At 44.9% G+C, this 22,138-nt stretch overlaps 1 protein-coding gene across 1 annotated transcript in view; it reads right to left on the bottom strand.

Moving 5' to 3' along the window:
• Positions 1-8,690: 8,690 nt before the first annotated feature.
• GPAA1 (glycosylphosphatidylinositol anchor attachment 1) overlaps positions 8,691-22,138 on the bottom strand; it is a 70,846-nt gene continuing 57,398 nt past the window's right edge. Inside the window, exons 11-13 of the mRNA XM_069221007.1 lie at positions 14,350-14,546; positions 10,400-10,570; positions 8,691-9,777 (exon numbers count right to left, since the gene is read on the bottom strand). Coding sequence (XP_069077108.1) covers positions 9,534-9,777; positions 10,400-10,570; positions 14,350-14,546 — 612 coding nt within the window. The 3' untranslated portion in view covers positions 8,691-9,533. The remainder of the gene's footprint in view (positions 9,778-10,399; positions 10,571-14,349; positions 14,547-22,138) is intronic.

Here is a 22,138-nt window from a genome sequence, read left to right as displayed (position 1 = left end):
GAGCATAGGCAGGCTTTGGTATGAGCTGTGGGTGGAGGAGAGTGTGTTGAATAAGAAATCATCCTCGACCTGTTCTGAGTGGAGGCTTACGTTGTGAAATTGTGCTGCTCTAGCCACCACTTGAGAGTACGCGGTGCTGTCTTCTGGTGGAGATGGCTTTGTAGGGTATGCCTCCGGACTGTTATCTGACACTGGGGCGTCGTATAGGTCCCATGCGTCCTGATCTTGGTCACCCTGGCTCATGGTGGTGTGAGCTGGGGAGTGTGATGGAGTTTGTGCTGGTGAAACGTTAATCACGGGCGGAGGAGAGGGTGGTGGGGTAACTCTTTTCACCACTTTTGGTTGTGGTGTTTGTTCCGTTTGGAACTCCAACCTTCTCTTTCTCCTAATGGGGGGAAGGGTGCTTATTTTTCCTGTCCCCTGCTGAATGAAGATACGCTTTTGCGTATGGTCCACATCAGTTGCTTGTAGCTCTTCCTCAAACCTATGCTTCTGCATTTGGGAGGTTAGCGAGTGCTCTTCTGTATAAGAGCCTGAAGCTGGGTCGCTTGCAGTTTGTTTCGGCATCGAAACTTTGTCTGCGTGTTTTTTCGGCTCCGAGGTGACTTTTTTCCTTTTCGGGGCCGAAACCTCTCGGCGTCGATCTGTTTCGGTGCCGCTGTCTCGGCGTCGAGCCGTGTCCACACCGGCATCTCGGTGTCGAGGCTTGTCTCCAGCACTTTCTCGGTCCCGAGAAGGCTGCGTGCCGGTGTCTTGACCGGAGTCGGACGATCTCGGCACTGTTTGGGCCTTTTTCGGTGCCGACGGTCGGTCACCGAATTTATGGGTCGAGCCATGGCCTGGTGGCAGTGGCGTCCCCTGGGCCTTGTAAATGTTCTTCTGAGTGGATTTTGACGTCTTACTCACGGTTTGTGTATCGTCGAATCCTTCGGAGTCTGAGTCTTGGATCGAGAAGGTACCTTCCTCTTCCTCGAACTCTCGTTGGGCTGTCGGTGCGGACGCCATCTGAAGTCTTCTGGCTCGACGGTCTCGGAGTGTTTTTCGGGACCGGAACGCACGACAGACCTCGCAGGTGTCTTCGCTGTGCTCAGGTGACAGGCACAGGTTGCAGACCAAGTGTTGGTCTGTGTAGGGGTATTTATTGTGGCATTTGGGGCAGAAACGGAACGGCGTCCGTTCCATCGGCGTTCTTCAGCACGCGGTGGGGCCGACCAGGCCCCGACGGAGGATCGAAAAACTACCCCGAAGGGCACCGGAGCTCTTCGATCTTCGATGCGGTGTGGAATCTAAGTACGCCGATCCCGAACGCAACAATACCGACGAAAATCTTCCGAAATTAGCTAATTTTCCGTTCCGAAACTCGGAGCGACAGGAACACGTCCGAACCCGATGGCGGAAAAAAAACAATCGAAGATGGAGTCGACGCCCATGCGCAATGGAGACAAAAGGAGGAGTCACTCGGTCCCGTGACTCGAAAGACTTCTTCGAAGAAAAACAACTTGTAACACTCCGGCCCAACACCAGATGGCGAGCTATTGCAGAACATGCGTATCTACAGCGACAGATGCCATCGAACCGCTTATTTTCACATTCAGTAATTTTCTCCTCCCAAGAAAAGTTCTGCCCCACTTGTCCAACTTATCAAGTGAATGGCCAACAGTGTGTCTGGAGGCCAAAGAAGGCACCACTGGTGGCCTTGCTAGTGGTTGTCGTGCCAGTTGAGAAGGTTTGCATAGACTTAGTCAGTCCATTTAATTTCCCCCTCTACTTGAGGCAATAGACAGATCTAGTTGTGGTGGATCATGCCACCAGGTATCCCAAGGAGGCGCCTCAGAGGTGCACTACTGGCAAGATACTAGTTATGGTGCTCCATGGGATCTTTTATTTTTATTTTTTGGAGTCCCATGGTGGTGGAATCAGACCAAGTGGCTTATCTCATTTTCTCATACATGAGGATGGTGCAGGAGAAAGCGGAAGTGACCTACCAGGCCTTCAATCATACTGTCCGCACATCATTGGGATAGGGGAGCACTTCAGTAAGACCCTATGGAAGACAATAGGAACTATGCCAGAGATCCTTAGGAGGGAATGGGACCTCCACTTATCTTTCCTCTTGCTTGCTTACAGTAAAATCGCACAGAAGGGAATAGGGTTTATCCTCTTTGAAATTCAGTTTCTGCATGCTGTCCACTTTCTACATACTTTGGTCAGAGTGAGTTTCAAAGGCAACCCGGAATTGTTTACACCCATAATTAAGTGGACTATGTCTTGGGCTTCAGAAGGCTGGTCGCTCAGCTCATGAACAAAGCAGAGTCATTCACTCTAGTCAAGAGCTGATGGAGTGGTACAACCAAAAAGTAAGGCATAGGTGCTGAAGCCAATTTGCCCTTCAGCTTTCAAGGACAAATGGAGTGTTCCCTACAAGGTGGAAAATCTCGGATGTCAGCTAGCTGGTTGCAACTCAAGACCTCCAGATGGTGTTCCACGTGAACTGCCATAAGCCTCATCTCTGGAAAGATTATACAGTTGGCATACTGGATATTGGAGAAGGGATAGAGTATGAGAGTGTGTCCGCCAATGTCTGCTGCACAACAATGAAAACAATGGCTCAGCAGATGGGGAGAAAATCACCCTCATCAGTTTCCTGTGCAGCAGATGGTGTATATATAGAGAGGTACTGGCATGGTTTGGGGACAGCGTCCTAGTGAAAAGGAAGATACATAGATCCAAATTGCACGAAGGCTGAAGTGGCGAAGACGTTGGACCTGGGAGTCATTGAGCACTCCCATAGTTTATGGGATAGATCTGTGGTGCTGGTGCTTAAGTAAGGGTCAACAGATCTATGCTTTTATCTGGACTATCAGTACCATCACAAAGATGAATAACCATCCTTTACTTCAGACGGACAAGGTGGTGGACCGATTGGGCGCAGCTAAGTACCCAAGTACATCTGGCCTGACTATGGGCTGCTTTAGACTGTCCTGGCACCGGGAACCGGGGAGAGGATTACATCCTCCACTCCAGAAAGCCTCTACCAAATAAAGGATAGGCCCTTCAAACTAAAGAACGATTCCAGCACCATCTAGAGCCTAAGTGGTGAATACGTGTTGAACTGTCTGCGTGACCTACCTAGACGACATTACTGATTGCAGCAGGTGGACAAAGGACTGCTTGCTGCACACAGGGGCATGTGCTGCCAAGGATGCAGGGGGCTAAACAGACCATTACGGCTAAAACGTATCAAGTAGCTTAGTCCTCTGTAGAATATCTCGGGCACCGGGTGCAAATGTGGAAATACGGACAAAGCATAGGCAGTACTTGATTGCGAGGTGCTGGGGTCTGGATAGGCACACAATGTTCACCCTCATTTACTGAGTTTGACTGTCAACTAATTGGACTGAGGAGAACGGACAGTGATGGCAGCAAATGATAGTATATGCAGGATGGACCTTTTTACGTGTTGTCTGTACTGGGAGAGTTGCCTACTTACCTCCACCGATTAAATCTGCCAGTCATCAGCATGTGGGTTCTTCACTCCATCCATGTGTGACAGTAATGTTGCAAATGTGCCTATCTGATATGTGTGTAGTAGGATGAGTGTGAGAGTGTGTGTGTGTTTTTTTGATTATAGCAGCCCAAGAATACATTTTGGATCGCTTGCGTGAAAGGTGCATAAGATGGAGGTTCAAGAGAGCCTATCAGGCAGCAATGTGAATTACAGGACTCCCGCAAAGCATTATTGAGGCCCTTAGAAAAGACCACAAATTTAGGGTGTGGAGGATTGGAGAGAGATGATCCATTTGAGTGTAGGTACAGCCTTTGTCCCCTTTCTTCCTCTTTTTTCCCCCCAAAGTGTTATTCCTCCAACAGGCTGTGCGGGAGCTGAGTGGGGACGATCTTATGCACCTTGATTTGAGTTCCAGCTGTCAGGTCCAACCTCCTTCCTTCTTACATCAATGAACAAAAACTCTACCTTGACTAATCGAGTAGGAATTGCAAAAGTCAGGACATGCCTGAAACAGGCCCCAAAACTGGACCTGTGGCATACACAAAATCTGCTGCCTGCAAATGTGATGCAAGCGTGGTGCAGGAAAAAAAACAGGGCTAGGGGTCCCACAGCAGTGGAGACCAGGACATACCCCTGTGCTCCATGCTCTGAGTCACTAAATGCTAGCGCCCTTCACCAGGTTTGGAAACAGGAACCTAAAAGCTCTGCACCCTACCAGGACAAAGCCGCTTTGACACAATCTTAAAGGAAGGAGGCCAGTGAGTGACAATGAGGGGTATTAGTGGTACCTTTGCACAAAGGACAGGTTACCTGGAAAAGGGGGGCCATGAGGAGCTGTGCAGAAACAGATGAACTGCACCTGCGGTAGCCTAGTTAAGGATCTGCACGACCAGGCTTCCAGTGATGTACAAAGGGCAGTCCAGACCAATGAGCACCAGAGATGACGTGGAGTTATCACAACTGCTGGTGTTAATTGTGTCCTAAGGCTAGAAAGTGCACAGGATGGTTTGGCGCTACATAGATATTGCAGCTGCAGATCAGCAGTTACCTCTACCTTGGACTCTGATCACCACTGTGATCCAGGGCAGTATCTTTTTTTTGTTGTTGTTGAGAAGCAGGTCTAAAGAAGATCCACAGAAGGAGTTTCCACCATCCCTGATAGCAGCATGGCCTCCAGAGCCTATGCCTGGGCAGCTGCGCCCTCTCTATCTGGAGAAGCCAGCTCGCGCACTGCAACAGAGACAGTGACAGAGTTGACTCGGGGCAGAGTTAGCACAGCCTCTCCCTGTAGTTCATGTGCAGACTCAAACCGGCGTTAGCGGTGAGGCCTCCACTCCTTATCCAGCAGTAGCTGGTCCCACACTTCTGGAACTAACTAAAGGTACAATGGAAAATCCTAGACTATGGTACATATTTTGCTTTCCACCAGCTAGTTCATAACTACCTTTGGTGGGGATGGGTCTGACCACCAGCCTTGGTACAAGGAGCCCAGCCACCAGTGGCTGTTTGTTCTCGCCTGCACTTACTATATCAGATACCCTTGGCTACAGGAACAGCCTAGGTCAACATGGGCTGGTTCTCCCACTCAGCAACTGCCCCTACAATATATATAGTTGTGTGCACTGATGTAGCCCTCTGTCTTTTAAGTAGTTCTGAGTCCTTTGTGGTGATCAAAGTACTTTTTAAGATATATAAAGGCACTGGATGGCAAACCTCATTACTATTGTTGCATGTTTCATTGTGTTCTGACTTTCTACCCTAATCCATCTGCCTCGTGAAGCCCTGGGCTGTGCGACTTCTCCACCTGAAGAAATAAAGAAGTGGTGCTCACTCTTGCGTTAAACATAAAGGTAAAGCCCAGGGACACCAGTTATAAAAGACTCCCATAGTTACAACCGGGGCTCAGTAAACCCCAATTATCCTGGGACAGCCAATAATTTTCCGAAATCACTTTTTTAAATAGTAGACACTTGTAAATACAGGGTTCTGAACATAATTTAGAAAACATTCTGAACATAATTTAGAAAACTATCAGAGTAGTGTTCATCTTTCCAACCTTTCCTTTGGCCTTATTTTCTTCCAGCGTATGGCAAATTGCTGTAGCTCCTGGAAGTGCTGACACTGGAGCCTATATTATATGCTAAGGTGATAGCAAATTATTGAATCATGCCATCAGTGGGCTGCTAACTAGAATGATGGCACTCAAACATAAGCACAAGTTATTACATTTTAGGGCTCTTCTCAAACTATCTTATCACCAAGCGACAAGATGTTTCATAGGGTTTCAGATACTTTTTAAAGATGTCATTTGCATTCTGCATGCTTTCATCTATCTTCTTAAAATGTTCTCTCAAGATATTATGACTACTTAAGAAGAAATCCAAAACAGATGTTAGACACCAGGGTATATTTTCTCTGCTATTACAATATTTTTCTCTAAAGAGGACATTTCTGGGGATTGCTTGATCACTTCTCCAGAGGACAGCAGCCATGGTGTGGCTGAGAAGCCCTGTACCGACAAAAGAATACCAGTTATCATTATTATATATTACTTAAAGAGCGCAACTATCACCTCAAAGGTATCATGGCGCTTGCATCTTCATTCGGTGGGCCTTTACCATTACTTATGAGGAATAGCCAGGTTTTAAGTGCTTCCCTAAATTGCAAGAGGTCCTTGCTTTTTTCTTAATGATTTTAGTAGTTTGTTTCAGAGCTGTGCTGTCTTAACTAAACACTTGTTCACCCTGTCATATTCTCTAAAACTTAGAAATGCAGAGAAAATGTGCAGTGGACGAACGTAGTTTCTTGGAGGTACATATTGTTTGAATTTTTTTGCAGTGGTTTGGGGCCCTTTTCTTGGATTGCTTTGAAAACTATGCAAAGTGATTTAAACACTATCCTTTTCTTTGTTGACAGACAATAAAGCTTTTTCACAGCTATGGCGGAGGATGACATTCTTGTCCTATTCAGTGCTAGCTTTCCAACGGTGGCTTGTACTCTATACAATCTTTTTATTAAGTAATCTGGTCCCCCTAGCAACAGCGAGTTGCACTAATCACGCCTGCTTAAGATGGTACTTTGCAATCAGTGTCCTTCATTGTGTGGGTAGAATAGAGAACATTTTCCTCAAGTTATGAAGTAGTTATTGACATGGCTCTACATGGATAACTTGTTATCCAAAAATATCCCAAGGTTCCAAACCATCTGCGAAGCTTTTAAATCTCTATCATTTGTCAATTGCTACAAATTAGTTGGGAGTTCCATTTAGGATTTATTAGCCAAGCAGCAAAGTATTATGGTTTTCTCCATTAAACTTTAAGAAGTTATTACTCAACCATTTCACAATGTCCCTCGGGCAATTGTGGTATGATTCTAATCAATCTGGTTTGTCGTTTCCAAGGGATAAAATCAATTGTGCATCTTGTGCATAGTGAACAACTAATATCATGACATCTTACAAGAGTTATTAATTAACACATATAAATATTAAACAGGATTGGACTAAGTGCCGAACCCTGGGAAACTCTCTACTGTTTTAAAATTTGAATGATATAGGGGGGAGTGAGAAAGCTTGATTTCTGTCTGTCAAATTTGATCCAATCCACTTCAGCACTCTTCCGCCTATTCCAATCTTTACTAGCCGCGACCGTAGTACCTTATGACCAACCAGGTCAAATGCGGCTGATAGTCCAAGTAGTATCAGAACCGCTGCTCGGACGCTGTCCACTGCCAGCTGATGCTCAACCTTAGCCATTGCCAACGCTGATGCTGTGCCATGAGCTGGCCTGAAGTGAAATGCTCTTCTTCTAGAAGACTTTGATATTCCAGGTGTTTCAACAGAATTTTCACAGGAAAAGGTAATTGAGATATCAGTCTATGATTACTGAGCACCAGAGGATCCTCTGTGGACTTTTTTTTAGTAGAAGAGTTATTATTGATTTTTTTTTCCAGTCCTGAGGGATTTGTTCAGTTTCTAACGACTGATTACAAATCCGTAATAATATTGGATATAAATTCTCGGCTAGGCACTTCAACATTCTAAGCTGTAGAGGGTCAAGTAGACACCCTGATAAAGTTGACCACTAGAGATTTAAGTCTTTCTTCTGTCATTAGCTCTCGAGTCTCTAGTTTATTGGGGCACATGTTTAAAGTATCAGCAACTCTAAGGACACCCAGTATTGGCTGATCTATCGTTGGAATGGTATTTTCAATGTACAGTAAAAAAAAAAAAAAACAATTTTCCTCTCAAAGAACAAGGCTAAGTCATCACAGAGTTCCTCAGAGGACTTAACCTTTTCTCTAGTACATTCAGGGCTCCATTTCTCGGATGTTGTCAAATATCATTTTCAAGCTATTTACCACCTCTAGAATTGTTTTAGCATAGTAATTCTCTTTTAGCATTGCGTATTTTGTATTCCTTTAGCATGACGTTTAAAATGTGTTTGTCCTCTTCGGAGTAGGATTTGTGCCATTTCAAAACTTTTTACGTGCTTGTTTAGATACTTTTTGGTAGTTCTGTGTACTAAGCTGCTGAAGGCCTTTGGTGAGTTTTACTCTTTTTGATAGGTATTTCCTTATACAATGCCTCTAGGATCTCAGTATATACGGTGTCAGTTTTCATCGGTTGTTTTCAAGGCATCACAGCATGATGTCAGGTCGAATACCTTCCCTTCTTTTTTTTCTATACAGTTCATATCCCAAGCTCTCCTTTGCTTTGTCTCGGCGGGTATTCCACTTTGAATTTTCCCCTTTACATGAAAATCCCCAAATAGCATGGTCGGTCCAACTCAAGCGAATAACGCCCTCTACCGAGATTAAGCCGTGTGATGAAAAAAATTAAATCTAGTGTATGTCACCCTTTATGCGTTGGGCCATTTACTTGTTGATGTAAACCAATTATTTCACAAGACCCTAGCAGCTCTCCAAAGGGTTACGGCGCCTCCTTTTCCGCCCACATATGAAAATCCCCCAAAAGGAAGACATTGAAATGTGTGAGGGCCATGTTTGAGACAAGCTCCGTAAAAACTTGTAGGTAGGGGCTTACCTGGCCTGGTGGTCGATATCACAAGATTCCAATGGGAAGCCAATTACCTCCGGCCCCACCATCTAGGTGTAGGTTGGTGAAGTTACATGACTGCACACAAAAACAAAATGGAAGAACTACAAATATGTCACTAAGATCAATGATCATCTGGGAGAGATGCACACCTTTATTTGCATACAGATGCATGCCGCTGCAGAGAAAATAACTTATGTTTTGTTTAACATGCTGTAAAAATCCGAAATTTAAGTTTGATAAGCCTTGGGACAACAGTGAGCTATACTGAGTCTAGAGTGTCAAGCCAGTCTCACATGGCAAGTGCACCACTCTGAAATACTGAAAGGTGACAGCTCATACTTGGACATGCCAAGAGCAGCAGCATCATGATTTTTTACCTGGTAACGTCACAGATTTACAACACCCAACATCCTGGTGGTACCAGGCACTCAGTTACCCTATCAGAACAATGACTTCTTCTGGATCTTTCACACTTCTGTGCTTAGCGGTCCAGTAAAAAGTCTCTATTTCATACCACTGATGGCAGGCGATAGAGCTCACCCCTCCTTGCACTGCCATTTCCATTCTTTTTTTTAATATAAAAACTCAAACTTCAAAGAGTTCATGTGTGGACTAGCCCAAACCCAGCCTCATGTACCACCACCTTACGTTCGTAGTGCATTCCCTGTCAGATTCCTTATTCCTTATTTGCTTCATGGTAGTGCTGAAATAGTCTTTCGTTAAGATGTTTTGGAATCCTTTGGAAATGGTCACGCTTCTTTGCTTTCACTTTTTAACCCTCTCATCAACCATTAATCATATTCAGGGCGAACAGCGCCCCCTTCTGCCCCAAATATACCCTGAAGAAATTAGGAAAACAGCCAACATAAGAAGTGAATCAGCTCCTGAGAGACTTGCCTCTGTCCTGACTTCTCCGTTTGCTGGTTTTAACTGAGGTCGTTGTAATACCTCCTCCACGGTAGCCCCTCATTTCCAGAAGACAACATTCCACAGCTGGATCCAACATGGGTAAACGAAAAGGGCTATGAAAGGGAAGATGATGGAGCCATAGAGGTAGTGGTCCAGCATGCCGCCGGCCAGGGCCTGTAGGAAGAGCTGCCAGCACTCGAGCAGCGTGATGGGGAACTCCATCAGCTCCTGGTACAGGAAGATGCAGAAGAGCAGAGTGACGGCTGGCGTGACCAGGATCAGAAGCAAAGCGTACAGCAACCTGCCGGCAAAACAAAAACACTGCTTGGTGGCCTGAGAAGTAGCATCCTGCATCAAAGCGAAGGCAAGGAGAACATAGGTAGCCATTTACAGGAAGACCGACACGGGCAAACATTCTTAACAGTTAGAAGGTCTTCACTGCCACATTGCAAGCAAAGACTACAACTGTGTGCAAAAAGCTATCATTTGGCACAAACAAAAACCTTAACAATGACAAAACAGCAGTGGAGGAAGCACACATATGTGATCTCTTCTAGCAGACCAACCCGTACAGTAATACTTGAGAGGAGACTGAAATGAAAAGTTGGGGCTGTGATCTCACCATCCCTCAGAAAAGTGAACAGAACTTTACCGACATGTGCAGGGCAGCCATCCACAGATAGAGCTCCCCCATCAACCTTTAAGTGAGAGGAAAAGTAGGGATGAGACAGAGAAGGGACAGTGCGCTACCCTCCAAGATGAAAACATTACAGCACGTTTGCAGGTATACTTGAATGGAGAATCCGCGACACCCTCAAACAGGAGGCTTGTAAACATCTCTTAATGAAGTAAAATCAAGCACCACTTTGGTCAATGCAAATTCCAGAACACCATTCCAAGTAGGTGTGAAGAAGTGCACTTACTTGGGCCCTACTGGTTGGACAACGGCTGCCACAGGAACCAAGGTAACGGCCAATATAAATCCCAGTGAGAAGTTAATGAGAGAAATGCATCCAAGTTGAACTGCCAAGTACAGTAAGGAAATCAGCTTCAAAGTCATCCAGCCTCGATCTGTTCCTTCACCAGCCAGAAACCTAGGGAAGAAAATACAGGACATAATGAAAGAAAGGTGTGACATGTGGGTAATGGCAAAGAAAGAGTCGAACAATAACACAGGACACGAAACTGGGAATAAAAGAATGGATACCACGTAAAAAGACAGACCAACTGTTGGGACAAAGGTCCGTTGCATCGCTCTGAAAAGCTGTCGCCCTGAAGTATGGTCTGTCCAATATTTCTTCCACCAACCAACTCTATAATCCACAAACACACTCCAGATAATCCACTTTTACTCATTTCTTGCTTAGTAGACCTTCAATCAATCAATCAATCATAGTATTTATAAAGCGCGCTATGTACCCGTTAGCTCTCCTGAAGGAGGGTCACCGTAAATGAACGTTCACTCTGAGCGGCGATGGCTACCTCTCCCTCATCCCGGGCTGAGGTCACTGGTGGTGGTAAGCAGCAAGCTTCTAGTCCAGAGGCACGGAATAAGAAAATCTGGTAGGAGACTGCCTTCTGGCTCGCTTCTAAATCTCCGAATTATCACTCAAAAACAGATTCGTTGTCTATCTTTGTGAACGATCTCCACAACCTGGTTGGTGTAGAGAGGCAAAACCACGTACTGAAATGATGGAAAGGCCGCAAAGATGCCTTTTCTTCCAAGTAAACAGGTCATTCGGCCCATCACCCAACCCTTCCCATATCTTTACGATGTCACATTTCAATCACTTTCACATTTCCAGATGGACCAACAGGCCTTGGTTTCAAACTCCCAAAATGGGTTCCAGTTTAGTTGTCCTGCAGAGATTATCCTGATTTCTGAACCACTTGAACCATATCTCTGGCCCTTTAAGAGTCAGGAGATGATATAGACTCCAGTCACAAGTGCATCAGGATGCACTAGTAATAAGGCGAACAGGGTATTAGGCACGCTTGTGACAGAGTACCCATCTGCCAGACCCTAAATAAGGCACTTAAGTCTTTCAAAATGGGGCAGATTTAATAGTGAATCAACACATTTAAGTAAGTTTCCAAAGGGTACCAGTCAGTCCCAAATATTGCAGACGTAGGACCACAGCACAATTATGTACAGACTATACCCCCTAGCTTCGCTCTATCACACTGGGAAGTAAGCCTCCGGATAAGGGATCAACCATGACTACAGTCTGTGTCAGCTCTGGAATCATAAGGGCTACAAGGGTTATCTGAACAGGTTGTCCTTGCAGAGGCAATCCAACTCATCTCTCACAGGGCAGATTACTTCACGTTCTTACAGAGGGACTCAGCAGCAAAGCTTTCTCCAATAGCCTAGACTTATCCACAGTAGAACTACAACCCGGCAGAGGATTAGTCCCTACCAATGAGTGTGGTGCAAGCTGGGGCAGTGCCTCCTGGATTTAGAAACAATGCACAAGACACTGCCTCAAAGGGGGTAGTGCTTACATCCTAATGCACATGTGATGAAGTAGCTGGGATATCAGTCATGTTTGTGATAGAGTATCCATCCACCAGACTCTAAATCAGGCCCGAAATACATTACTGTTTTTGAAACCTAAATTCTGTACTTCGTCTTGCCCAAACAGTTAGGGTACAAGTTATTTACCTGTATCTACAGGTATGCCGCTTCGCCGTCTGTTATTAATTCACATGCTTGAATCACTTTCTGTCATTGAGTTGGAAGTCCCACAATGATTACAAGAAAAGCTGTAAATAACATCAACATTGATTGTCGTTTACTGTTACTTTAAATTATTATGAGGCTTCTGACTGACAGACTGGGAGTGCTGGAGAACTAAATCCCCAGTCACAATTGACTCTGGAACAAACAAACTGAACTGTGCCGCTGATTCCATGAGGTTCTACTCTTGTTGTTTGGGTGATGAGTTTTTGGGGTGAGGTTACTTTTTACTTTTTGAATGTGGAAACTCAGCCGCTAGAACTTCAGCAACAGGGTTGTCATTACTTGCACCCGGACCTAATGACACTGCAACATGGGGCCAGGCACAGCAGCAAGGTTCCTACACTATCTTTTGCCTAGAACCTCTGCCCCCATGACTGCAATACCCGACTAACACTGCAAACACCCTAGGCGCAGACCAGGGCGACTTTATCAAATTGCTATTTAGTCCATTTTATAGATGAAGAAGCTATTGATGGCCTTGCACTTACAGGTTAATTGTGGTACTGGGGCCTGGTGAGTGATTAATGCAGTGCTGACAGCTTGGAAGAGAATCATCTTCCGTTTGAGTCCTTCTTAATGGTGGGTGTGTAGTAGATGAGTTTTGCTGTACTACGTTGTGGATTGTGTGAACAACATGGGGTAGGTGGCTTCAGTACGATTTCCCAGGTACATGTATGATGTAACGTGAGAGTCAGAGTCTCCATTTGAGTTGACTTTGGCAGTGGGAACTGCAATGGATGTTAAGATGGGTCAGATGTTGGAAAGACTCTAAAGGATGTGCAAGAAGGATCGGTATTGTCATCTTGTAGTTTTGGGTCGACCATGGCGTTTAACTGCTGAATGTCGAATGCAGAAGTATCAAACCAATCAAGTTGTACTAGACTGTGGCAGATGAAAGAAGTAACAGTGAAAGTGAGAATGACGTCAACAGTGTAGCGTTTGGTGCAGGCTGGATCAGAGACATGTTGCTAGATGCTGGTTGATGAGTGCTTCTCTCATGGTTTTGGTACTTTGGTCATCTACTGAAACCCTTGAGAACACATCAGGGAACTGGGATTTGGTGGTTAAGAAGTCTGTGATTTCTACTAGGAGTGTTATGCTGGCAGTAGGAGGGTGTGTAGATTAGGCAGAGAAAGGCTGCTTGAGGGGCAGAGTGTGCACATATTGGTAAGAAGTTGAGTGGGACGTTCCTTACTTGGACAGGCCTAGAACTTATAGGTCTCTTCAAGTGTTGAATGTTCAGTCAATGTGCTGTATATTCTACCCCGGGAAAATAAGAATGTGCTTCAAGGTCTGGGATGAAGGCTGCATACGACTGGTGCCAGTGATATCTGCTGCAATGATCACCAGGCAGCGAGCACTGGTGAGCAGGAGCTACAATGCGTCTGCTGTGCACATCGTGACGCATAGAAGGTTGCTGGAGGTTGAATACGTGGGAATGATGTGTGAGTGCGGAGTGATTAATGCTAGTGCAGGCATTAGGTCAGCGTGGTAATGGGTAGATGGTGAAAGCTTACGCAAGACAAGTTTTCAGGTCTACACACTAATGCCATAATAACCAAACCTCAGATGCCCACATGCTGATCTGCCTCTGCTGCAGAGTGCAGTTAGAAAGGAGGCACCCTGGAAAAAGAAGGTGGCAAGTTCTATTTCTTGACGCTGTCAACAAATTGACCGTCTGGGTCGGGATTTTTTGGGAAGTGAAGATGCCTTTTGTTCTTTTGACAGGACTGAACATCGCTTGATTGTTTTAGGGTGCTTTTTGTTTTTTCGGCTGGAGGTCATAATTGTTCGGCGGATTTCCGGGCCAACTAAGGTCTTTGTACAGATGCCAGCATACCACCTACAATGTGTGGCAAATAAGGTAATAGTGCGAGTTAACAAACGTGAACCATAAACCATAAAACAAAAATTCCTAAGAACTGCGCAAACCAACAGTACTGCAATATGTGGTCATTTTTATCCTTAACCCTTTGTAACAAACTATGTGTTTGCTGAATTCTCACAATATTATCTTTGATCCTTCACCAGTTCTGGGTGACCCCTCTACAGAATGTGAATATGCTCCTCTCCTGGTCTCTACTCATGTAAGATATCGCAAATGCTCGCGTACTGCGGCTCCAAGCGTACTTGCGTGTGTTGTGTGGAAGAGCGAGTCCTGCCACGTAGATAGCGATGGAGATCAAGACCACAGCTTCGGACTCAGAAACTGGGAAGTGGTCCGTGGCGAGCTCCTGGCCCATGACTGGGAGGTAGTACAGGCTCAAGCCTGTGGCGTGGCTGATGAGAAGCGGGGTCACCAGTGGCAGGATGCCAGGCTTTGACACCTAAGCACAGAGAGGAAAGAAGTGGTCAAAGAACTGGTAGTAGCTCCTGGGGCTGGGGATCCAAATAAAGAAACTGAGTACAAATGTGATGCAACCATCTCAAGTATAGATATGTTTCAATGTTCATGTTTAGAACAGTGCATATATGCAGAAACAAACTGTTCTCTCATTAACTAGCTTTCTTGTCTGCAGGAAAACGGTTTAACTTGAACTGCTTGCTACTCTTGAATCCCCACACAGAAGTGGCTGTTTTTAAGTTTATCCCTCAAAGTGTACCAACCAAAATGTCACTCATGAAGAAAAAGAGGCAACAAGCAAGGCAACTCTCAAACAACGTATCAGAGTACAGAATAATGGAATTGAAACAAATAAGAAAATATTATGGCAGACTATGTATCCCAGCAGCCTGAATCTGTAAACAAACCTCAGAAAGGTTTTCATGGGCATTCCTGAAAATGAAAGAGGCCTTGAGGATCTAATGCGTGCCGGACACTAAAACAGTGTGAGGTGATGAAGGAGCAGGTTGATGGGTGAGTGGATGCTTGGTTTGATGCATTATTGGATGTGTGGGAGGATGCGGAGGTGGACCACTGACTGAACTGATGGATAAGTGGTTGGATGAGTAAACATGAAAGATTTGTTGGCAAAAGGATGTGTAGATCAGCGGATGGGAAGGTTGATGGATGACTGAGTAGGTGCACACAAAGGGGATGAAATGGGTAGCTGGTTGGATAGGTAGATGGCTGAGGGAAGAGCTCAATGGATGACTGAGTAGGTTGAGTAGATGAACAATTAAATGGCTATGTGGATAGATGTGCAAATTGGTTGATGAGAGCAGAGGTGGATAGATGAATGGTTAGGTTAGTGGCAGGAGTATGTAGATGTGGATGGTAGAGGAGTATGGGGTGAAGGATGACTGGGTGGTGCAGTATTAGTATTAATGTAACAGCCACTGCCGCATGTATGCCGATGACATCCAGCTTTACTTGAAAATCTTCTCCCCCGAGGATCTCCGGTCTCTCAACATAACTCTACAAAAACCAAAAAAATTGGCTGACCTGCAACCACCTCAAACTCAACACTCTCAAGACGGAATGTCTCTCTTAATCGACCCTCACAATGAGTCACGCAACACTGAAGATTGGATGAAGCAACTAACGGGCTAGAACTGTCTACCACGCGTTAGAAACTGCCCAAGATCACTGGGAATAGTTCTGGACAAGAACCTGAACAGGCAGGAGCACATCAGTACAGGTACCAAAGTAGGAATTTACAAATGAACATCCTTAGGAAACTAAAGCCCGTCTTCACCTGATGACTTCAAGTCAGCTGTCCAAGCTCTACTGATTTCCAGGCTGGATTGTGGAAGTGCAACCCTCTCCAGCTTACCTAGATCTAAGTTGGCTCCAATAAAGGCTTCTCTCAACTCTGCCGCAAGGCCCATCACAGGATCTAAAAGAAACAAATCGCTCCCGATCTGAAATCTCTAAAATGGCTCATATATGAGGCAAGGATAAAGGTTAAAACTGCATGCATGACCCACAAAGCCCTACACATCAACACCCAGAGTTATCCTGCACAAAAAACTGGAGCTTTCTGACAGCTGCAGATTCTCTAGAGGCACCAGTACTTTATTGCTGAAACCACAGAAATTTCACAAAAAGAAAACCTTCAACCCAGCCTTCTTGGGTATTGCACAGAGAATTTGGAACTCCCTGCCCCCTGCAATCAGACTGAACCCATCAACTGCATCATTCAAAAAAGAAGTTAAAGTGCTATTGATGAACAAATCTCTACTCTAGAAACTATAGGACTCTACTCCCTGAGCCCGGATCCGGAGCATTGTTAGCATCCATGTTTGCACTTGACTGTTTTTATCTTGTAGGTATGTATGTCTGCTTGGACGTTGCGGTGGCAGCTCCCCACACCTTGGGAGCTGCTACATTCTATACCGTTTTTGTATGTGTGTCGTTTGCTTTCTTGTATCTTTTCACATGACCATTTGTAAAGCGCTCTGATACCCCATGGGTCATATGTGCGCTATATAAAACTTTTATAAATAAATAAAATAAATAAACGTTGATGAATGAACAAGTGAGTCATTGTATTATTAAGGAAGTATCTGGATTGATGAGTGGGTAGGTGGATGAGTTTGTGGGTGGATGACTTGGTAGGAGGGTTTACGAGTAAACAGGTGAATGGATGCACAAGTAGGTGGATGAATAGGCAAATGGTTGATGATTGCATTGTAGGCCGAGGGCAAGTAAGAAGGGAGATGGATGCGTGAGTGGATAGATGGTGGGCGAGTAGGTGGATAAATGTATGGGTTAATAGAAGATTGACCAGGAGGTTATACGAGCAGTTGGATGGTGCATGAGTAAGTGGATGGCTAGCAAGTAGGTGGATGGAGTAGTATTTGGAGAGAAGAGTGAGTAGGTAGATTAAGTAGGAGATGAGCAAAGAAACTATATGCAGGCCAATGGATAAGAATGCGCTAAATAGGTTGATAGGCAGCTGGACAGACACATATTTAGATGGACACAGAACCAGTAGCATGAAAGGGAATGCATCAATGGCTTGATGGTAGACAGGTGAGCAGCCAGTTTTGGATGTTCAGTGAGTAAGTAGCTGGTTGATGACTTTGTAGATCAATGAGTAAGTGAATAAGTTTCAAATTGGTGGTAAGGTGAGTATGTTGGTTGATGACTGAGTAGGTTAATGGTTGATGTGGAGTGAATGGGGAGTATGTATATAGTTATGAATAAGTAAATGGCAGATTTAATGCTGCTGGCCAGGTGGATGTTGTTCGACAGATGGTGAATGAGTAAATGTTTGAGTCGGAGGCAGATATATAGGTGGTGGATGGATGAGCAAGTAGGTAGAAGAGCATGGGGCATGAATTAATGATTAGGTCAATAGATGAGTGTGTGAGACAGAAGGTAGATGCACATTAGTAGCAATGGATAAGCAGGTGTATAAGTGAATAGAGAGATTTGCAGATGGATCAATAATGAAAATGTCACTTACCCAGTGTACATCTGTTCGTGGCATCAGTCGCAGTAGATTCGCATGTTTTGCAATAGCTCGCCATCTGGTGTTGGGCCGGAGTGTTACAAGTTGTTTTTCTTCGAAGAAGTCTTTCGAGTCACGGGACCGAGTGACTCCTCCTTTTGTCTCCATTGCGCATGGGCGTCGACTCCATCTTCGATTGTTTTTCCCCGCAGAGGGTGAGGTAGGAGTTGAATTGTAGTAATAGTGCCCATGCAATGGAGTGACTAAGTATGCACCTATTTAAGGTTGAGATGATACATATATAAATAGTTGAAGGTAACTTCCAAACTGCTACAGGCTCCCGGGGAGGCGGGTGGGCACATGCGAATCTATTGCGACTGATGCCACTAACAGATGTACACTGGGTAAGTGACATTTTCAGTTCGATGGCATGTGTCGCTGTAGATACGCATGTTTTGCATAGACTAGTAAGCAGTTATCTCCCCAAAAGCGGTGGATCAGCCTGTAGGAGTGGAAGTAGTCTGAAATAATGTTCTTAATACGGCTTGACCTACTGTGGCTTGTTGTGCGGATAACACGTCTACACAGTAGTGCTTGGTGAATGTGTGAGGCGTAGACCATGTGGCTGCCTTACATATTTCTTGCATTGGGATGTTTCCTAGAAAGGCCATGGTAGCACCTTTCTTTCTGGTTGAGTGTGCCCTTGGTGTAATGGGCAGCTGTCGTTTAGCTTTAAGGTAGCAGATTTGGATGCATTTAACTATCCATCTGGCTATACCTTGTTTTGATATTGGGTTTCCTGCATGAGGTTTTTGAAATGCAATAAATAGTTGTTTAGTCTTTCTGATGTTTTTTGTTCTGTTAATGTAAAACATCAATGCTCTTTTGACATCTAATGTATGTAGTGCCCTTTCAGCTACGGTATCTGACTGTGGAAAGAACACTGGAAGTTCCACTGTTTGATTTAGATGGAACGGTGAAATAACCTTTGGCAAAAATTTAGGATTGGTCCTTAGGACGACCTTATTCTTGTGTAGTTGTATAAAAGGTTCCTGTATTGTAAACGCCTGAATCTCGCTTACTCTTCTTAGGGAAGTGACGGCGATGAGAAATGCCACCTTCCAGGTTAGGAACTGTATTTCGCAGGAGTGCATGGGTTCAAAAGGTGGACCCATAAGTCTAGTTAGGACAACATTTAGGTTCCATGAAGGAACAGGTGGTGTTCTTGGTGGTATAATTCTCCTAAGGCCCTCCATGAATGCTTTAATGACTGGTATCTTATATAGGGAAGTTGAATAGGTAGTCTGCAGGTATGCAGATATTGCTGCAAGGTGTATTTTAATGGAAGAGAAAGCCAGGTTAGATTTTTGTAAGTGAAGCAAGTAACCCACTACATGTTCTGGAGTTGTGTGTAATGGTTGTATTTGATTAATATGGCAGTAGCAAACAAACCTCTTCCATTTACTTGCATAGCAGTGCCTGGTGGATGGCCTTCTGGCTTGTTTTATGACTTCCATACATTCTTGGGTAAGTTGTAAGTGCCCGAATTCTAGGATTTCAGGAGCCAGATTGCTAGATTCAGCGATGCTGGATCTGGGTGTCTGATCTTTTGGTTGTGCTGTGTCAACAGATCTGGCCTGTTGGGCAATTTGATGCAGGGTACTACTGATAGGTCTAGCAGCGTTGTGTACCAGGGTTGCCTTGCCCAAGTTGGTGCTATTAATATGAGTTTGAGTTTGTTTTGACTGAGTTTGTTTACCAGGTAAGGAAGGAGAGGGAGAGGAGGAAAAGCGTAAGCAAATATCCCTGACCAGTTCATCCATAGGGCATTGCCTTGGGACTGTTTGTGTGGGTATCTGGATGCGAAGTTTTGGCATTTTGCGTTCTCCTTTGTCGCAAACAAGTCTATCTGAGGTGTTCCCCAGAGTTTGAAATAAGTGTTCAGAATTTGGGGGTGAATTTCCCATTCGTGGACCTGTTGGTGATCTCGAGAGAGATTGTCTGCGAGTTGATTTTGGATCCCTGGTATAAATTCTGCTATTAGGCGAATTTGGTTGTGAATTGCCCAACGCCAAATCTTTTGTGCTAGCAGGCTTAACTGCGTGGAGTGCGTCCCCCCTTGCTTGTTTAGATAATACATTGTTGTCATGTTGTCTGTTTTGACGAGAATGTATTTGTGAACTATTATTGGTTGGAAAGCTTTTAGTGCTTGAAAAACTGCTAGAAGTTCTAGGTGATTTATATGCAGTTTTGTTTGATGTACGTTCCATTGTCCTTGTATGCTGTGTTGATCGAGGTGTGCTCCCCACCCTGTCATGGAAGCATCTGTTGTTATTATGTATTGTGGCACTGGGTCTTGGAAAGGCCGCCCTTTGTTTAAATTTATGTTGTTCCACCACAAAAGCGAGAGGTAAGTTTGGCGGTCTATTAACACCAGATCTAGAAGGTGACCCTGTGCTTGTGACCATTGTGATGCTAGGCACTGTTGTAAGGGCCTCATGTGCAGTCTTGCGTTTGGGACAATGGCTATGCATGAAGACATCATGCCTAGGAGTTGTAGTACCATCTTTGCTTGTATCCTTTGTGTTGGATACATGCGTTGTATGATGGTGTTGAAATTTTGAATTCTTTGGGGACTTGGAGTGGCTACTCCTTTTGATGTGTCTATTATGGCTCCCAGGTATTGTTGTACCTTGCGCGGCAGAATTTTGGATTTTGTGAAATTGACGGTGAACCCTAGTTTGAAGAGGGTTTGTATGATATGATTTGTGTGATTTGAGCACTCTATTAACGAATGGGCCTTGATTAGCCAGTCGTCTAGATATGGGAACACATGTATTTGCTGCCTTCTTATGTGTGCAGCAATTACCGCTAGACATTTGGTAAAGACTCTTGGTGCAGTTGTTAATCCGAAAGGCAGTACCTTGAATTGGTAATGTATTCCCTTGAATACAAACCTTAGGTATTTCCTGTGCGATGGGTGTATTGGTATATGGAAATAAGCATCCTTGAGGTCTAAAGTTGCCATGTAGTCGTGTAGTTTTAGCAATGGCAATACTTCTTGTAGTGTGACCATGTGAAAGTGGTCTGATTTGATGAAAGTGTTCACTACTCTGAGGTCTAGGATTGGTCTCAGCGTTTTGTCCTTCTTTGGTATCAGAAAGTACAGTGAGTAAACTCCTGTGTTTATTTGTGTGTTTGGCACTAATTCGATTGCATTCTTTTGCAATAGTGCCTGCACTTCTATCTCCAGGAGATTGGAATGGTGTGTTGTCAAATTTTGTGCTTTTGGTGGTATGTTTGGAGGGAATTGTAGAAATTCTATGCAATAACCATGTTGGATAATTGCTAGAACCCAAGTGTCTGTAGTGATTTCCTCCCATGCTTTGTAATAATGACTTATTCTTCCCCCCACTGGTGTTGTGTGGAGGGGGTGAGTGACATGTGAGTCACTGTTTAGTAGTAGGGGTTTTGGGGCTCTGAAATCTTCCTCTATTCCTAGGGAATTGCCCTCCTCTATATTGTCCCCGAAAACCTCCTCTATACTGTCCCTGGTAACTGGACGGTGTTGCTTGTGAGGTGCTGGCTTGTGTGCTCTGACCCCGAAACCCCCCTCGAAAGGGTGTTTTACGGAATGTGCTGTAATTGCCTCTGCTCTGCGGGGAGTAGAGTGCGCCCATGGCTTTGGCAGTGTCCGTATCTTTTTTGAGTTTCTCAATCGCTGTGTCCACTTGTGGACCGAATAGTTCTTTTTCGTTAAAAGGCATATTGAGAACTGCTTGTTGAATCTCTGGTTTAAATCCAGACGTTCGGAGCCATGCATGCCTTCTGATAGTTACAGATGTATTAATTGTCCGTGCAGCTGTATCTGCAGCGTCCATGGAGGAGCGGATCTGGTTGTTGGAAATGGTCTGTCCCTCCTCAACCACTTGTTTTGCCCTATTTTGTAAGTCCTTGGGCAGATGTTCAATGAGATGTTGCATCTCGTCCCAGTGGGCTCTGTCATAGCGCGCAAGTAGTGCCTGGGAGTTCGCGATGCGCCACTGGTTTGCAGCTTGTGCTGCGACTCTCTTACCAGCTGCATCGAACTTGCGGCTTTCTTTATCTGGGGGTGGTGCATCTCCAGATGTGTGGGAGTTGGCCCTTTTCCTAGCTGCTCCTACAACGACAGAGTCTGGTGGCAGCTGTGTAGTGATGAAAACCGGGTCTGTAGGAGGCGCCTTATACTTTTTTTCCACCCTTGGTGTGATAGCCCTACTTTTGACCGGCTCCTTAAAGATTTCTTTTGCGTGCCGGAGCATACCAGGGAGCATAGGCAGGCTTTGGTATGAGCTGTGGGTGGAGGAGAGTGTGTTGAATAAAAAATCATCCTCGACCTGTTCTGAGTGGAGGCTTACGTTGTGAAATTGTGCTGCTCTAGCCACCACCTGAGAATACGCGGTGCTGTCCTCTGGTGGAGATGGCTTCGTAGGGTATGCCTCCGGACTGTTATCTGACACTGGGGCGTCGTATAGGTCCCATGCGTCTTGATCTTGGTCACCCTGGCTTATGGTGGTGTGAGCTGGGGAGTGTGATGGAGT

The sequence above is a fragment of the Pleurodeles waltl genome, chromosome 2_2 (genome assembly GCF_031143425.1).
Source record: "Pleurodeles waltl isolate 20211129_DDA chromosome 2_2, aPleWal1.hap1.20221129, whole genome shotgun sequence".
NCBI lineage: Eukaryota > Metazoa > Chordata > Amphibia > Caudata > Salamandridae > Pleurodeles > Pleurodeles waltl.
This window is presented reverse-complemented; position numbering and strand designations above follow the sequence as displayed.